We start from the raw sequence: 16,861 nt of genomic DNA, 5'->3' as shown, positions 1-16,861 counted from the left end.
AGAGAAGTTGTATAATACCTGAAACCATCTCTGCAGTCCCCGTAGCTGACCTGGTCCTGTATGGCAGTGGGTGAGATTTATTTGTGCAGCCTCTTCCTTCTTAGTCAGTTCAGTAACAGAGAGCAGAACATAGTCCTTTTATTTAACTCGGCTCTGTTACACCAGTGCTGTAAGTCCTCAGGCAAATAAATGATGTTTGGATCCAGTGTGGTTTTTAATAACGCTCTTCTTGTGATTTGGAGCCATTTGCGTTTCATTGACTTTCATCAAGAAAAGAAGCTCCCAACTGTTTATGGTTGGACGTGTACCTGCTTTTTATGTCTGAACACAAGTCCTGTTGCTGTTGTTGGGAGCTGTGAGGCTTGGTTCAAAGATCAGGTAGTCTTCACACGTCAAACAGGATTTTTTTTTCCTTCTGATTCATGGTTAATTTATAGTTTTTATTATTGTTTAACACGTAGCACTAAAAGACTGCAAAGACAAAGGCTGGGAAGTGGCCTTTCAGCTGACAGCGCTGGGAAGCTGCCATTCCCCACAGGCCAGGCACAGAGTTGGAAGTGAGATGCTTTTTGCTAATGGGCAGAAGGGTTTTGCTGACGGGAGAAGAATGGTGAGACTCAGGAAGATTTGCTGCAAGCAGGGCTCTCAGTCACCTCTTTTCTTCCTGTTATCTGCAAGTTTTTGACCCCTTTTAACTCACATCTCCCGATAGGTCTTTCCTATCGGGAAAACTCTCATTTTCCTTCTCTACCCATTCACCGTTTTCAGATTTTTAACCCAGCCTGTTTTCAGATTTTTAACCCAGCCTCACTCCAGTGTCCCTGTCAGGCCAGGTCCTCTCCTGCCCTGCTCCAGGCAGTGGGTTGCACATAGCAGGCAGTGCCAGTCCTGCCTCCTGTTCTCATGGCTTGGTATCTTCTTTGGCTTTCCCTCTTCTTCACACCAGCCCAGACTCTTGCCAATTGGCTAACCTGAGTCTGACACGCTGGGAGACTTGGCCTTCCATAGCAATAGGTGAACTGAGGAGTAAGCAACAATAAGCCCTTCTCTTTGGCAATGTCTGTTCTTATGCCTGGTTCTGAACTTTCAGTGAATGATGGGTAAAAGCCTAAATCAAATCTCTACATCTGCATCCCATTAGATGCTGGGGAACTTCAAATCCCAGTACACATTTGGCTGAGCTGACTCCTCAATATCTTCCCTAACAGACTAACCTCTTGTATTAACTTTTCTTAATGCCACTTATTCATTGAAGTTTAAAGCTGAACTAATTAAACACATAACAGGATACAATATCACATGTGTAGGTGTAGAAGTAGTAATCTATAGAATTAACATTATTGTCTTCATACATTATTGTCTTCAACTCAGAGGATAAGTAAAGGAGCTCTGCCATCAGGAGTTCTTTGCCCCCTTCAGTTATACAGTGAATGAAAGAATAAACACAATCCTTGGGATCTGCATTTTTGGTGGTCAGGGATTTTTTTTGCTGCCGTTCTGATTTCTATGTTACTGGACTGTTTCCCGTTTAAAATTTACAGTTAAATAAGTGAGTTGGTATTGGCATTTGCCTAATTGTGTTTGAAAATCAATCTATCAAAACACTTCTGTTGTAGCAGTTAAATCCATGCATGACAGGGCTAAAAAGCAATTTGGCCCTTTTTTGCACAGAATTGCAAATATACATTTGAAGAAAAAGTAGCCGAACCACAAGCTTTCTTTTCTTTCTTTAAATGCTGAGATGCAAACACAGAGATTTGTGTTACCCTTGATGCTTTGTTGATGCCAGTAACACTTAGAGCAGTATGAGGAGAGGAGTCTCCTACCCTGCTGGTAAGTGTATGTTGTGTCATGGGCTGTTGCAGGGGAGCTGCCGAGCACAGGTCGTGGCAGGTGCAAATAGCTCAAGTCTCAGCAGGTCAAGAAGACTGAGCTTGTCTCAAAGTCAGATACTTATTTTGAACTGTAATGCTCTTTTTTTTTGTTGTTCTGACAGGCGCAGTAAGTACAGTAAGGCTAAGCAAGAGGCAGATGAGGAGAAACATTTGAACCAAGGTAAAAGGCAGTGGTGCTTAGGTTTTTTGATTCGGTTCATAAAACATGTTCCATATTCTGATGCTTGGGAAATAAGAGATGACATTCCTCTTGAGATGAATATGTTTCTGTTTTCTTCTCTTGCAAACATCCTTCTTCAAAACTATGCACTTTAGTAACAGGCAAAATAGAAGTGTCTGGGTAAAAATTTTTGAGGAGACAGACAGGAGAAAGGTTCATCAAATTTTTCCATTGTTTCATTCCACTGAAAGACATCCGTTCTTGGCCAGTGATATCTAGGCGTGGCTTTTCCCCGCAATACTCTGCTAAGGCAGTTTCTGGATAGGCCAGAGGCAATCCTGCAGGAAAGGGAACGTGAACTTCGCTGCCTTTTTTCCAGGACTGAATCCTGCCATTACTTGCATCTCAGTCATCCAGGTACCAAACCTAGGACCTGAGCTCAGAATTTCTTGGCTGCCAAAAGGGAAGTGTGATTGGTGTGTTTTAGTCTCACAGGTCCATAGACAGGTTATTGGCCTGTTAGTGATGGCAGTGATTTGTGAAGCCCATTTATTGGCAAAAGCCTGATTCCTTACATCAATATTGGGAAATATTAAATGTTTACATTAAAAAAAAAAAAACACATTGGGGAAAAATACATTAAGTCTTTCCTCCTTCATCAGTCATTCCTGGCTTACAGTACATTTTTATTGTGCACTCTCTTTGCTGTTGTATATCATTAAGGCTTCAGTCTCATATGTTCTGTGTTCAGCAGCATGTAGATCAGTGACTTCAAATAAAACATTTCTGCCTTGCAGGTGTTAGAACATATGTGGATCCCTTTACATATGAAGATCCAAACCAAGCTGTGAGGGAATTTGCCAAAGAAATTGATGCCTCCTGCATAAAGATTGAAAAAGTTATTGGTGTGGGTAAGTGCCAGAACTTTTGCATTTTTTTTCCTGGAAATGCAGTTTTAAATTTGCTTTTAGGAAACATGGGACTCTATGATTTTTGTATGACAGTTCCCCAAACGAACTGCCATAACAGTTTGACAACACAAGCATGTGCTTCGTGTTCATGACCATGGATTCTTATGTCTTTTTCCTTAAGGAGAATTTGGTGAAGTATGCAGTGGACGTCTCAAAGTACCAGGAAAAAGAGAGATCTGTGTTGCTATCAAGACTCTAAAAGCTGGTTACACTGATAAACAGAGGAGAGACTTCCTGAGTGAGGCCAGCATCATGGGACAATTTGACCACCCCAATATCATCCACTTGGAAGGTGTAGTTACTAAATGTAAGTAGGTCATTTTCATGACAAGGCCAATTTGGAAGTCACTGAGAAATTAAGTCTGTGGTGGTGTGCGCTGGGTTTTTTTTTCTTTTTACCCTTTTTCCTGTGAAATGACAGATGGAACAGATCCACCGATAGCTAATAGGAGGAAATCAGTGCAAGACAAGTCATTAATCTTGTTGTCAGCTATAAATGGGTTTATGGTTTCAACTGATACTCTATCTGTAGGCAGCTTGTACAAGATTTTGTAGGGAGAATTAATACTGCAGGGTTGGTGCTTTTTTTCTCCTCTTGCTATGTCAAGCAGGCATCTTTCACATCTTTGCTAGGCTGAGCTGATTGTTACAGATAGGCAAAAGCAGATGGTGAGCAAAGAATTTAAAATGGTTGGGAGAAAAATACCAAAACAAAACTACAGAATCATATGTTTAAGGTACAAAGCACAGATGTAAGGAACAAGCCTTTGAAATGAAGTAGGCTATTTTAGTGTGAAACTTGCTTATTTGTTTTCTCTGATTTACAGGTGCGATAATTTCACTCTGCAGAATTTACCTGGCTGATGTTTTTGTTTGGTTGGTTTGTTTGTTTTTTAAATCTCTTAGCATTCACTGTGCCATGAACCCTGCCTTAGAAAGAGAATGGCAGTGCTTGCTGGATGCTGTTTGTAGGCTAGAACTGAAAATACACCTGTGAGACAGGTGTGCTTGGGTCTGAGTTGATGAGGTGCTGCGATGGTGTAGTTATTGTCCCTGTTCCGACTGCCCTAGGTAGCATGTTGGCAAAGCCTGGCACTGAGCACTAGTCCCAAAAGACCCTTTGGGTGTAGGGGCTCATGCTCATGATGACGAAGAAAGCAGACAGTGATCTTGAGAGCTGCTGTTAAAACTGGAATTTGTGAAGCTTACCTTCTGCAGCTGATGGTGTGCATGATGAACATGAACGCAGGGTATTAATAGTGTAAGGAATTAAAATTAGATATGGCGAGAAGTTAAAAAGTCAAATATTACCAGAAGAACAAAGTATCTCTCATAGAGGATTGTCAAAGCCATCAGTACTGCTGAAAAACCCTGTCCTTCTTCAATGTCGGTGGGAGCTGGATGCTTACTCTACCACTTGTGTTTCTGGAAATCTTACCCTTAGTCGTTAGTGTTTCCCTCTCCTAGTCTGCTTTCATTAACAGTTGTTGAAAATGGCTCATACAGCATGTCACTGTTTGCTTTTCAAGACAAATTCTGCTATGGAAAATTAGGGGTTTGGACTAATTTTGCCCATCGTATACTGAGGGCCTCTCTCAAAACTGAAATGAAAAGATAATACTGTTTAAATTTTGCAGGTTTGATTCTCTCTTTTTCTTTTTGTTGCTGTTCTAATGAAGCAGGGGGGATTTGTGGTCAGGCCACAGTGTTTGCCACAGACAGGGATTTTTCTAGCACCTCTGTAAAAGAAAGGCAACGGGAATCTTTGTGTTGAAATCCCACCGAGGCTTGAAACCCCTGAGCTATTACAGCTGTAGCAGTTATAAATGACTGTATGTATTTGCATAATGCAGTTGTCACTGAATTAAAATGATTTGGAATTTTCACCAAGGCGGTGGTAGCCTGACCTGAGAACGTTTCATTGCCTGGCTCGCAGTAAGCCGTGCTTCCACAGCAAGCCAGCTTGGTTACCTCAGAGCTGGTGTGTTTGGTAAACAGGGCTACTTAAGGAGACATTTATCTCAATTTCTCCATAGGTTTTCTGAATGCTGTGATAGATGAATGCATTTAATAAACTGAAAATGAAAATGTGAGTTAAATATTGGTGTAGATAGGAGTTGAGAGAGGCAGCAAAAAACCATGAATATATTATTGGCTGCTAGTCAAGTACTTTCATAATTGACTCCCTGATGGTAACTTCTCTCTCTGTCCCCCTCCCCTGCTAAAGAAGTGCCTGAGTAATGAAATTACATGTTAATGCACTCAAAGAGTCTCCCTTTCTTCTCTTCTACGTTGACATAGTATCTTTTGATTGAGGAAGGTTAATTAAAACTCATTTAGCTGTATTTGCTCAGTGGAAGGGTTTCGGTCACAGTTGCAAAGGATAAATGAAACAGTGATATATGCATATTTGGTAGGAGTTTTTTCTCTTTCTACCAAAGAATGCTTGCAGAAGTGAATTAGAGGGAGAATGATGTTTTGTCACATCTCTTTCCGTAAGGTTGCAACTGCTCAGCCAAGGTCACTAAGTCCTTCATCCATAGCAGTTTGCTTTATGCAATACCATTGCTTCTCTGCTGCGTTCATGCAAATCAGAAAGGGTTCAGCTGCCAGACTGACATTTCATGGGCATGTCAGTTTGCATGAGACCAAAACAGTAAGAGTTTTGATATCAGTTGGGAAGGAGAAGCAGGAATAGTAAAAGGCCTGCAAAGGAGAGGTTGGGACTGAAAAGGTGAAATAAGTGATGTGTCGCACATATATGTTGGCCTAAGTGAAATGATGTAAAATTTTCAGTACAGTCAGTCCTTACAGCAGCATATTGTTTTCTAATAAAAAAAAAGGTTACTTCAAAAACAGAAATCCCCGACGAATGAAGAGAAAAGCATCTTGGTGAAAAACGCACTGAGGTAGAAACGACTAGGGGAACTTTCAATGCTGCAGCCCTTCATGGTAGGGTAATTTTCATAGATGCTTGTTCTGGAGCAGATACTTGCTGGTGACAGAAGCAAGGAAAAATTGAGTAGTTCTGATGCCAAGACAGAATTGAGCTACCTACAGTCTAGGTGACATGTCCATTGAACCCTTCTTTCTCCGTAATGTTCTCTTATTCAGAGCTGCTCCAGGAAATACAAAAACAGTTTCTCCAGGACACTGTCTTTTATTTAGGAAGAAACTATAGTTCCTGTAGCTAAAGCATAACTGGGAGGAAGGATTGGCATACCAGCCTAGTGCTGATCATCAGGTACTCCCTTGACTTCAGGTGGGCTTAACAGTGCTTATCTTGGGACCAGGCTTTTGCCGTTTGGCCTTTGATAAGTCGCTTCTCTGCATCTCCCATTGCTCACATTTAGAATGGAGATGATACTGGACCTATTTCTGCAAATATCTAGATGCTGAATATCCAGCATGATTTAACCCCGTGAAATAATCAGTGTTACTTTAATGTACCTAAATGTTTTCAGTTTCAGTCTCATATGACTTTGTAAAGCTCTTAAAGACGACATCAAGCATTATTTATGTATTTGCTGTTGTTTTAGGCAGGAGAGTGCCTGGAAAGCATCCCCATGTCACTAACATTACATTACGTTCCTCTTCAGATTGCCCAGCTTGCCTCTCTGTATTGCAGCATGGAAGGCTGAGTGCTGCTGAAGCACTATGCCCCACATGTGACACGATTCATTGAATCATTTATCCTGTGGTTGACTTCACAAGGCAAATGGCTTTGGCTCATTTATAAATAACGAGAGACATGGGATACAAATTCGGGACAGAGAAAGTTGGAGGATCAGCTTGTATTTTGCATTCTAGAATCCTGTTGTCTTGGAATACCTTGTAGCTGCTGACAACTTCTAACTTGCCTAAAGCATTGATCTTTCGACTTTTCGAAAGAGGCAGAGAGACCAAAGCATTCACAGATTCCATTTTGAAAGAGGAAGGCTTTCTAGTCTGCCAGCAGTTTAATTACACTGAAGATTTTTGTCAAGTTTGAACAGATCTTTGTTTCTTAGCTCTCAATTATCAATTCATATATTTCTTAGAGAACAGGAACCTCTTTAGTTAAAGACCTTGTCCGTGAGTCAACCAAAGGGTTAACCTTCCAGATGGGATCCTTTCAATGTTTCTGTCCTATAATATTTCTTCTCTTGCTCCCCACAGCTGAGGCATAAGCTTGGTGCTTTTCAAATTAAATTAGATTGTGTAAGCCAGGTGTCTTGGCAGTAAAATCATGTGCAACCCATTTTTATCCCATTAACATCGGTGTTCATCAAGGAATTGTGTTTTTCTTTCTGTGAACTCCAGGTAAACCGGTAATGATCATAACTGAGTACATGGAGAACGGCTCCTTGGATGCCTTCCTCAGGGTAGGTAATTTTTTCATAGTAAGCTAAGGAGATTTTATACTGGGCAACATTTTCTGGTTTTCATTCTGGTTCTTTTTTTGCAGAAAGATACTGAAAATTCAGCATTTTTTAAGAAATCATGTTTGTACTTGGGAAATTCTGTTTTCTGGTGTTGCTCCTATTGAAAACCAGAATAAATGGGAAGTGCAAGAGTGTAGAATAAATGTAATGTTTAAAATAGCAGGGTCTTAAATAATCCATGTTTAATGGGAACAGTTCCGATTTGCTCCATTTTTGAAAGCATCGCAATGCTGTAGACTCATTAAAGCCAGATTCATTGCAAACTGGATACTGCATCACTGGAAGCTGTGACAGAACCTCTGGGTTTTTACTTTACTGGTGAATTATAGACACTAGTCAGGAGAGTGAAGAAATAACATTGCATTTTATCTGAGAGAAGATGGGGATCCAGAGAAATGCTCTTTGCCAATTTCAGCAGTGGCAATAATGTAGCTTTTAGCTTAATGCTCTGTGATTTTCTTCCTTTCCCTATATGCAGAAGAATGATGGCAGATTTACAGTCATCCAGTTGGTGGGGATGCTTCGTGGCATTGGCTCAGGAATGAAGTATCTGTCTGACATGAGCTATGTGCATCGGGATCTAGCTGCTCGAAACATACTAGTCAACAGCAACTTGGTCTGCAAAGTGTCTGACTTTGGCATGTCCCGAGTCCTGGAGGATGACCCCGAAGCAGCTTATACCACACGGGTAAGGAGGGAAAGAAAATGTCCAATGAATTTTCTTGCCTACATACGGGTTTTGTCTGACCGTGTCGGAGGTGACAATGGTTTGTTTTACAAAAATCTCAGTCATAAAAAAAACCCTATATCACAACCTAAAAATAAACATTGGCCCAGACTCCATAGCTAGTATAAATTGATGTGGTGTTATTGCTACATCGGTGGCTACATCAGTATTCCTCTGGTTCCTTCAGTGTGCTAGAGTGCATGACAGGAATCTGATGCCAAAAATTAGAGCTTGGGCTTCTATTCCTTCTGATATCTACAGACATGGGTAATTATTTGCAAGTGGCTAGTCCTGCTGAGGTTTGATTCAGCAAGTGTGGATATGCCACCAAAAAACCCCCAAACATAAATCCACTTTTGCCTATCACAAAGCTAGCCATGAATTTGACCTAAATAATTTGGACTGGGAAAAGGGCCTGCATTCCCATTTTTTGTTTCTTTCCCATTTTATCTATATTTCAGCATCCCAGTGTTAACTAATTTTGTTAAAGCTGTTTTAATGTAATACATGTGGAATAGTACTAATGGAAGTATTTCTGGCCACAAAACAACATCCTGACCATTACCAGCCTTTGTACCAATACCACTGTAATTAACATGCGCACAAAGAAAAAAAAAGTCAGTTTATAAAGTCTCATTTTTTAATTGCTTATTTTCTTCTTTTTTAAATGTCTGCCATTCTCCATCTGTTCTCCCTAGTGCAGAGTTTGTTTGCAGCACTCAGATTTTGCAGTTTAATCCCAACACTCATACTTTAATGGATTCACAGTTCATTACAGGGAAGGATAGACACATGTAGTATTAAATACTGGCCAGCCTTGATATTTCTCACTCATAAGGGTGGCAAGTGGAAGAAGCAGAAGGAGAGGTCTGAAAAACTGTATTCAAGGAAATCAAAGATTAGACAAACACAAGCGAGACAGAAGTGACTGAAAAGCTTCCCTTTGAATTTAGGGAGTGGAGATACAGTACTATGTTTGCTCTCAAGAGTAAACTGCAGGGAATCAATGACGTGCATTACAGGGCATTGTCTTCATTTGGTATCAGTAATGAAGGATCAGGAAAATTTGGATGAACTCCACCGTACTCAAGCAGCTAAAAAAAAAGAGCTTATTGACAATTTTTAGAATGACAACCATGTATAAACAATGTCCACGCATCTGTGTCTGAAAGGAGAAACAGAGCTTTTTTCAGAACCAGAGATGATGCAATAAAATGCAATTTTCAAAGCATCCTTTTTTAAGAGAATGGTGCGTTTTTCTCCCCGTTAATAATATAACTTATTAAAGTGAAAGCATCCTATAGCCACACGAGGCTACAACCTGATTTGCAAAGGCCGAGGAAGCCTGGAGAAGGACCCCTTTTGAATTCACTCGGCTTTGGAACAAGTCCATATTAAACACTTGAGAGAGAGATTAGAACAATAAACCATTAAGTACGCACATGCTGCACTCAGTTATGGATAAAAACTATCTAGAAGATTGCTGAGAAAAAAAACTACCAAAATAAACTTAATCAAAAAAGCATAAAAGCAAATGAAAAAAACTTAAAGCCTTTGTTCAGCTTAAGTCGTTTCCCAGATGGAACTGCAGGAAACCAAAAGCTCAATTAAAAACACCTTGCATATTAGCATAAACAAAAGGAGAAATCTCTGGCCTGGGATCACTCAGCTAGGGCAAAATCAGATAAACTGGATGGAGTGAGTTCCTTTTAAAACAGCGCAGGACCTCGGTGGCCCAAATCACTTGTCGAAGTGTTTTTATTTGCTTAAAAAGAGAGTCCTGTAACAAGAGGCAGCCCTCTCCAACAGGTGTCAAAAGCAGTCTTGTACCATGGTCTGGTGTTGAACTCCTCCCACAGGGACTGGGAGAGCCCAAAGGCTTGCTTGCCGTCTCACATCTCTAGTAGGAGTTGGGATATCGCCCATGGAAAACACCACAGTCTTCATAAATCTTCCCAGTTTATCCTGTCTTTATTTTACCTTTTTGAAAAGCAAAACGTTTATAATCCCATTTTTCTGAAACAGGCCAAACAGGTCATACAGGCGAGCAAGGAAATAGTAATTAACAGTGTGTACTTATTTGTTTTGTCAACTAAATCTCTAATATATACTTGGTAAAAGCCCTGGCTTGTTCTCATGCTTCAACATAGCCCTAAGCAGAGATCTCTTAGAGGGCTGATAAAAATACATTTAACAATTTACTGGTTCGCCTCCTTGTGACTAAAGAAAACAGATGGGCAGCATTTCCTCCTGGTTGGATCTGACAGTTTTATGGCAAGAAAGAGAGAAAGTGGATGCCTTTTAAAGAAGGATTCTGGAGTTGTGTACAGAAAAACATTTCGTATTTTTAATGGCAGTGTAGAACAGTGTCAGCCACGCACATTACTGGGTCAGTGACTCACTTAGCCTGTGGTTTCTTTTGTTTGTGACAGGGTGGCAAGATCCCCATCAGGTGGACTGCACCAGAGGCAATTGCCTACCGTAAATTTACATCAGCTAGTGATGTGTGGAGCTATGGCATCGTCATGTGGGAAGTTATGTCCTATGGAGAAAGACCTTACTGGGATATGTCCAATCAAGATGTGAGTTGTCTTCTGAGCTTCCTCTTCCTTTTTACTCCCTTTCCCTCATGCCTTCATCTTCATCCTTAGATGTCTGCATCTGCTGATGTGTTTCTGTGCCAATTGCTATATGATTATAAGACATTTACTCCAGGTTTTCAAAAGGATATCATGGATGGTGGGTTCCTGTTTTCTCAGGGAATGTCTCTGGAACTAAGGCTTCCTTGAATATTTCAAGCTGATCTATCGTCAGGAAATAAGGGATTCTCAAGTTAGGGTCTATAACTTGTGCATTTATCTTTTTTCTTTTCTTTCTTTTTTTTTATTTTTAATTTTAGGAAAAAATTATAAGCAATTAAGAAAGAAGAATGGAGGAGAGAGAAGCGAATATATTTAAACTATCAGATTGTAATACTGTCGAGAGAGGGAAGGTTTGAATGTTGATATTAAATCTCAACTTCATTGAAAGTCTTTAAGAAAAAACACTTGAATTTAATGGAGCTTCCTATTAGTAGTTAATTCTTTAAGCCCCAGTATGCTTGTAATTCTTCCAGATGATTTTATTTCTTGTAAGATATCTAAAACAACACATATGAAATCCAATTCTGATTATCAGTCAGAGCATCCTTGCGACAATTGCATAGCTGCCCCCCGAGGACATTAAAAAGCAGCTTTCCTAAATGACCATTCTTAAATTATGCATGTCCTGTTTAACTGTACCATCTGGGCTACTTCATTGTATTCCAAGAGGGAGCATGCACAATGGCTGCTATTCCAGAAGAGTATTTAATAATAATGCTAATAAGAGCTTTTGCTAATAGAATTTTTATTAAATGAAAAAAAAAAAGCCCAGTGAAAATGAGACATAGATTATCCATAATTCTTTTCCCAGGGGATTTACAAACATATAAAGAAGAAGAAAATGTTAATCTGAATATATGGTCATGGGAGTGGTTAAGTCATTTTACAAGTCATCTGCTTTCTTATGTAGAGCTGAACATTTTCAAAGAGTGTCTAGATGCGGATGGCATTTAATCTAAACAGGGGATATAATTTTAATTTCCTTCTGATGTGAAATGTCTCTTCTGGCACCCAATCTTGCCTTCCTTTGCTAACAGGAAGTCATCAAGACTTAGCAAGAAAATAAAACACCAGATGTGCCTCAGTTATCTCAGGCATGTCTACACTGCACAGTGGAGCTCAATGCAACAAACGCAGAGCTCACATATTAGGCTGGTACACACTGCAGACATGCAGTGCTAGACCACGTCAAAAAGCTGGCTTGGACAGGACAGCTACAGCCAATATTGCCGTCTCTGCGTCCTCTTTTTAGTGCATGGCGTAGACATACCATTTTTTCTCCTTAGCGATGGTGAGAGCGGTGCTTTTCACAACAAAGCAGAAGTGGATTTCAAGTTATTCTCAGTGTCTTGTTGAATCGAGAGAAATCAAAAGGATCTTCATACTTTCTGGAGTAGTGAGAGCCACTTTGTTTGTAGTCACTGAGTAGCGGCTAGTAGTGCAAGCATATCCCTTGCCCTGTCCTCCCAGTGGTTTTTAGCCACTAATTGGACAAGACCAGAAGGAGGGAATTTAGTGCAATTCAATCTCGGTGCACTCCTGGTCCCTGGTCTCATGGTGAATCCTGCCTGCAAAGTCCTGTCAATTAATTAAGATCTGAAGACTTCTGGGTCATGTCCCTGTCATATCAGAATCGAGTCCTGGTCCCATCCCATTCTCCTGAGATTGCTAAGCAGCTCTGGAACCCTTTTTGGAGGGTTTGAAATGACTTCAGCTTGTGAGTTTTTCTGGTTTCTATTAAATATGAAGTACGTACTTCAGCAGCTGTGTTGGACTTCTGTAACTTTCTTGATAAAGCTGCACAAAAGGATTCCCATCTCTGCGTATCTCAGTTCAGAGTGTACAGTGGTGAGAGAACAGGTTCTCTGCAAGGCCTGTATTTCTGACAGAGATGAGCTGGCCCGGGAGGAGAGGGTGATCTGCTGTACCCTAAAAATAGTGGGGAAAATTTCATCTTCAACATATTGCACCCAAAACTGACAGATATCAAAGATTTGCTGTAGAGCTGTCTCCAACGCTCTCTCCAACGAGCATAGCTGCTTAATTCTAACCTGAGCTATTTTGCATCCCTGTATCCCATGTGCTCTTTTGTGATATGTTGCCCTGCTGTTTCTGATGTCTGCTTTGGATGCTGTACCCTTTTAGATTTGAATTGCTGAGGAGAAATGACAGTTCTGAGATGACAAACTGCCTGAGTCTGAGTGCAATTTTCAGTGTTGTTTCACTTAATTGTGGATTTGTTTCCATACTTCGGATAGCCCTAGGATAAATGATACTCAGCTGGTAGACGTGAGTAGTGTCTGATGTTCTCTAATGTCTTCCTAATTGTGCCATTTATAGGTTATTAAAGCCATTGAAGAAGGGTATCGGCTGCCACCCCCGATGGACTGTCCCATTGCTCTCCATCAGCTGATGTTAGACTGCTGGCAGAAGGAACGCAGTGACAGGCCTAAATTTGGACAGATCGTCAACATGTTGGACAAACTCATCCGCAACCCCAACAGCTTGAAGAGGACGGGCAGCGAGAGCTCCAGGTCAGCTGTGCTTTTGTAATGGTGATGTACGAGGAAGTGCAGTGGAGATGACAGGCAAAGCTGCACGTCCCCTAAACCTCTGCGCTGGGATTGCAGTGTGCACTGTTAGCTCCGCAGAGCCAGGCTGTACAGCAGACATTGCAGCATGCCAGAGAGCAGAGGGGTCGTGCTGACACACTGCCAAGCCCTGCTGGGCACCCCAGACTCTCCTGGCTCTTGAGAAGGAAAATTGAACGAGCAGAGCTATCGCTGCATCACACCAGCACTGACCAGGTTTATAGCACAGTCTTAAACATGTCCAGAAAAAATTGTGATGCAGGCAAGCTCTGTTGGAAGACAAAGTTTGCAGCGTCTTTTCCCTCTCCCTGTTAGTGAAAGGGCTTGGAGGGATAGCCTTAACACAGCGTAGCTAACAGGAGTGATGTGGTTTTCTGCAGGAAAAATACATCATCAAGTTTTATAAACCCTAGATTTGTGTAGGATTTGCAAATGAGCATTATGGCATTGCAGCCAACGCCTTGCGGGCATCGGGAAGGTGTGGATTAATTTTTATGTGAATTTGAATTTAATTTTGTGGAAAGCCAGTTTCATGTCTCCACTGATCCTGCATTACGTTTGTGTTTTGTTTTGTTTGCTAAGCATGTTATACCTGGTACGTGCAAAAGAAGCGCAGTGGGAAGGAAACTCCCAGAGTTGTTGGGTAAAAGTAAAATAACTTTGTTGGGACAGATCAGCAGTTTGTTTAAACTGGTGAAACACTGCTGAAGTAATAAGAGCTTTACTAATTTACACCAAGTTTGTTCTCTTTTTCTCAAATGTCTTTGCTTTGTCAGGTAAATTTGCTTACAGCAAAATTGGAAAAAGCTTAAAAGAAACAAGAGGAAGATAATGGGAAAACATTTTTGAATAGAAGGGAAGGTACAAAAATATCCATTGCGCAATACAAAATTAAGTTTCTTGAATCAGTGGAGGAGTAACAGAGGTTCTGATTCAGCCTCCAACAGAGCAACATCCTGGAAAAGGCTATTTTCATTTTTAAACTTGTAGGTCCCTTTGTGACTCTTGCTTACAGTTTACATTATCAGAAGAGAGGTTATTAACCCTGTGAGGTCACTGTCCTCACGTGTCTTCCAGATTGCCCTAATTGCATTGGTAGCCTGGCAAAAACGTGTCCACCCTTCAGGCTTAAATAATTTACATGGTGAGACTCACAATATGATCTGCCGTGATAATTTGATTTGAGAATCACAGTATGAACACGTCCATTTTGCCTTCCTTCCAATTTACAGGTGCTCTTTGAAAATACATAGATTTTACAAAAGTTAATAGTCTGTCCGAGGTCATTTTGTGTGTGTGTGTGTGTATGTATATATGTTTGTGTAAATATATAGAAAACAAATGTTAATAGCCTATTCAAGGTCATTTTATGTTAATGGCTATTTACAGATCTTTATGTTCGCTTTGGAATATGAGTTTCAAATATGCATATAACATTATTAATGTATTATATGACTTTATACGTGAAGCATAATTGTATATAGTTAGGTTGCCATCATTGGTCTTGTGTTAGGTAGTACAGTAAAAGAGTTGTACCAAGCATTACTGGCACGTACTTGGTGCCTTAGGCAAAACATAACTATGCTATTGCACACCTAATCTTTGACGATGTGCATTTTCAAATAAATTGCTAAATGATAATTGTGTTGGTTAGATAGGCAGTAGTAATTTATAATGGTGTAATGAAACTGTGATTTACAATATACATGAAATAATAAAAGAGACATTAATAAAAGAAGCAATTTTAAAAAAAATAATTATTCACAAATCTGCGCAAGGGAAAATGAGAAGCACGTTCCACAATGCAAACAAAGATCAAAGCTTGCATGATTCCCACCACTCCTGGCACACGTGCTGGTCAGGAATGGATTGATTAAAGAGGGGATTAACTCCCTGCTGTCCTGAGTTTGATTGAATGCACTGAACTTGCCTGCGAACCTGGCTAGAAACAGGATTTATCTGAACCCGCCCTGAGTTTTGCCCTCCAAACCAGTCTGGCAGGTTGTGAGCTCCCCGTTCCACTGCGCATACTTCAGCAGTGTTTCTGTAGCTGCCAAGCCGAGGCCTGACGCACGCCAGGCTGGCAAGGTCTTGCCTTGCTGCCTGTGAGATACAGCCCTGCTAGGCTGAATGCCTTCCAGCACTGCCATCTTCTTTGGGTTTTGAAGTAAAAACGTTTGCTGTGAACTGGGTTGCGTCTGAGGTGGAAATTGTAAGTGGCATTGGGGTTCAAATTAGATCTGAAAGCAAAAATAGAAACTGAAAGTCACATTCATTCTTAGCAAAAATTGGCCTATTACTTTGCATTTTGTGAAGTTTCTTGCATTGACCGATGTTGCTGTGCAGAGAGCCACCGGTTTCGCTGGGCGCAGTGTCCTGCCCCTGCATTCCCTAATCATTGAGGATAATTGTTGCAGAGACCAAACTTTGGTTTGCGATTCGTGATCCAGCTGACACCGTTTCTCTGTCCTTTCGCTGTTTGGCATCCAGACCTAGCACAGCCCTGCTGGATCCCAGCTCCCCGGAGTTCTCGGCGGTTGTTTCTGTCGGTGACTGGCTCCAAGCCATTAAAATGGAGCGATACAAGGATAACTTCACAGCTGCTGGCTATACCACCCTAGAGGCCGTGGTGCATATGAACCAGGAGTAAGTACTCAGCAATATAACAAAAAAACTGGTAAATCTGGATTTAATCGGCCTCTTTTGCTTGTGCTGCATATCATTACGCTCATTAAAGGAATGGAATGCCTTTCATTTGGATGGAGGATAACTTTAGAATGCCTCCACTTATTTAATTAAACATTTCTGTACATCTGCCTTGCTTTTGCCGTGTTGCTTGCGGTTGACTCTTAGTATTTTTCTCTGCACCAGCATCTGATCCGCGGTTCTCAGCCCCTGCTTCTCCTCTTGCTTTCCACAGTGACCTGGCAAGGATCGGGATCACTGCCATCGCGCACCAGAACAAGATCCTGAGCAGCGTTCAAGCAATGCGCACCCAAATGCAACAGATGCACGGCAGGATGGTTCCCGTCTGAGCCAGTACTGAATAAACTCAAAACTCTTGAAATTAGTTTACCTCATCCATGCACTTTAATTGAAGAACTGCACTTTTTTTACTTCGTCTCCTCGCCCGTCGAAATAAAGATCTGCAGCATTGCTTGATGTACAGATTGCGGAAACCAAGTGTGTGTGTTGGGAGGGGGGCCTCCAGAAATGACAAGCCGTCATTTTAAACCAGACCTGGAACAAATTGTTTCTTGGAACATACTTCTCTGTTGATCAACGATATGTAAAATACATGTATCTATATAAATATAAAGTCACGTTCAAGTTTTGATGCTATGTTTGCTGCCAGATACTGTGCTTGAAAAACAAAAACAAAATTACTTTCCTTCTCCCTATGACCTGTAGGATTACAACCATAGTGTTTTCTTTGTGGGTGAAACCACTG

At 40.9% G+C, this 16,861-nt stretch overlaps 1 protein-coding gene across 1 annotated transcript in view; it reads left to right on the top strand.

Annotated features, from left to right (window-relative positions):
• EPHA4 (EPH receptor A4) overlaps nt 1-16,445 on the top strand; it is a 104,113-nt gene extending 87,668 nt beyond the window's left edge. The window contains exons 9-17 of the mRNA XM_086618078.1: nt 1,997-2,055; nt 2,853-2,966; nt 3,148-3,333; nt 7,329-7,390; nt 7,929-8,138; nt 10,610-10,759; nt 13,160-13,353; nt 15,901-16,056; nt 16,331-16,445. Coding sequence (XP_086474204.1) covers nt 1,997-2,055; nt 2,853-2,966; nt 3,148-3,333; nt 7,329-7,390; nt 7,929-8,138; nt 10,610-10,759; nt 13,160-13,353; nt 15,901-16,056; nt 16,331-16,445 — 1,246 coding nt within the window. The remainder of the gene's footprint in view (nt 1-1,996; nt 2,056-2,852; nt 2,967-3,147; nt 3,334-7,328; nt 7,391-7,928; nt 8,139-10,609; nt 10,760-13,159; nt 13,354-15,900; nt 16,057-16,330) is intronic.
• Nucleotides 16,446-16,861: the final 416 nt, after the last annotated feature.

Source organism: Tauraco erythrolophus, chromosome 11, assembly GCF_009769465.1.
Source record: "Tauraco erythrolophus isolate bTauEry1 chromosome 11, bTauEry1.pri, whole genome shotgun sequence".
Classification (NCBI taxonomy): Eukaryota; Metazoa; Chordata; class Aves; order Musophagiformes; family Musophagidae; genus Tauraco; species Tauraco erythrolophus.
This window is presented reverse-complemented; position numbering and strand designations above follow the sequence as displayed.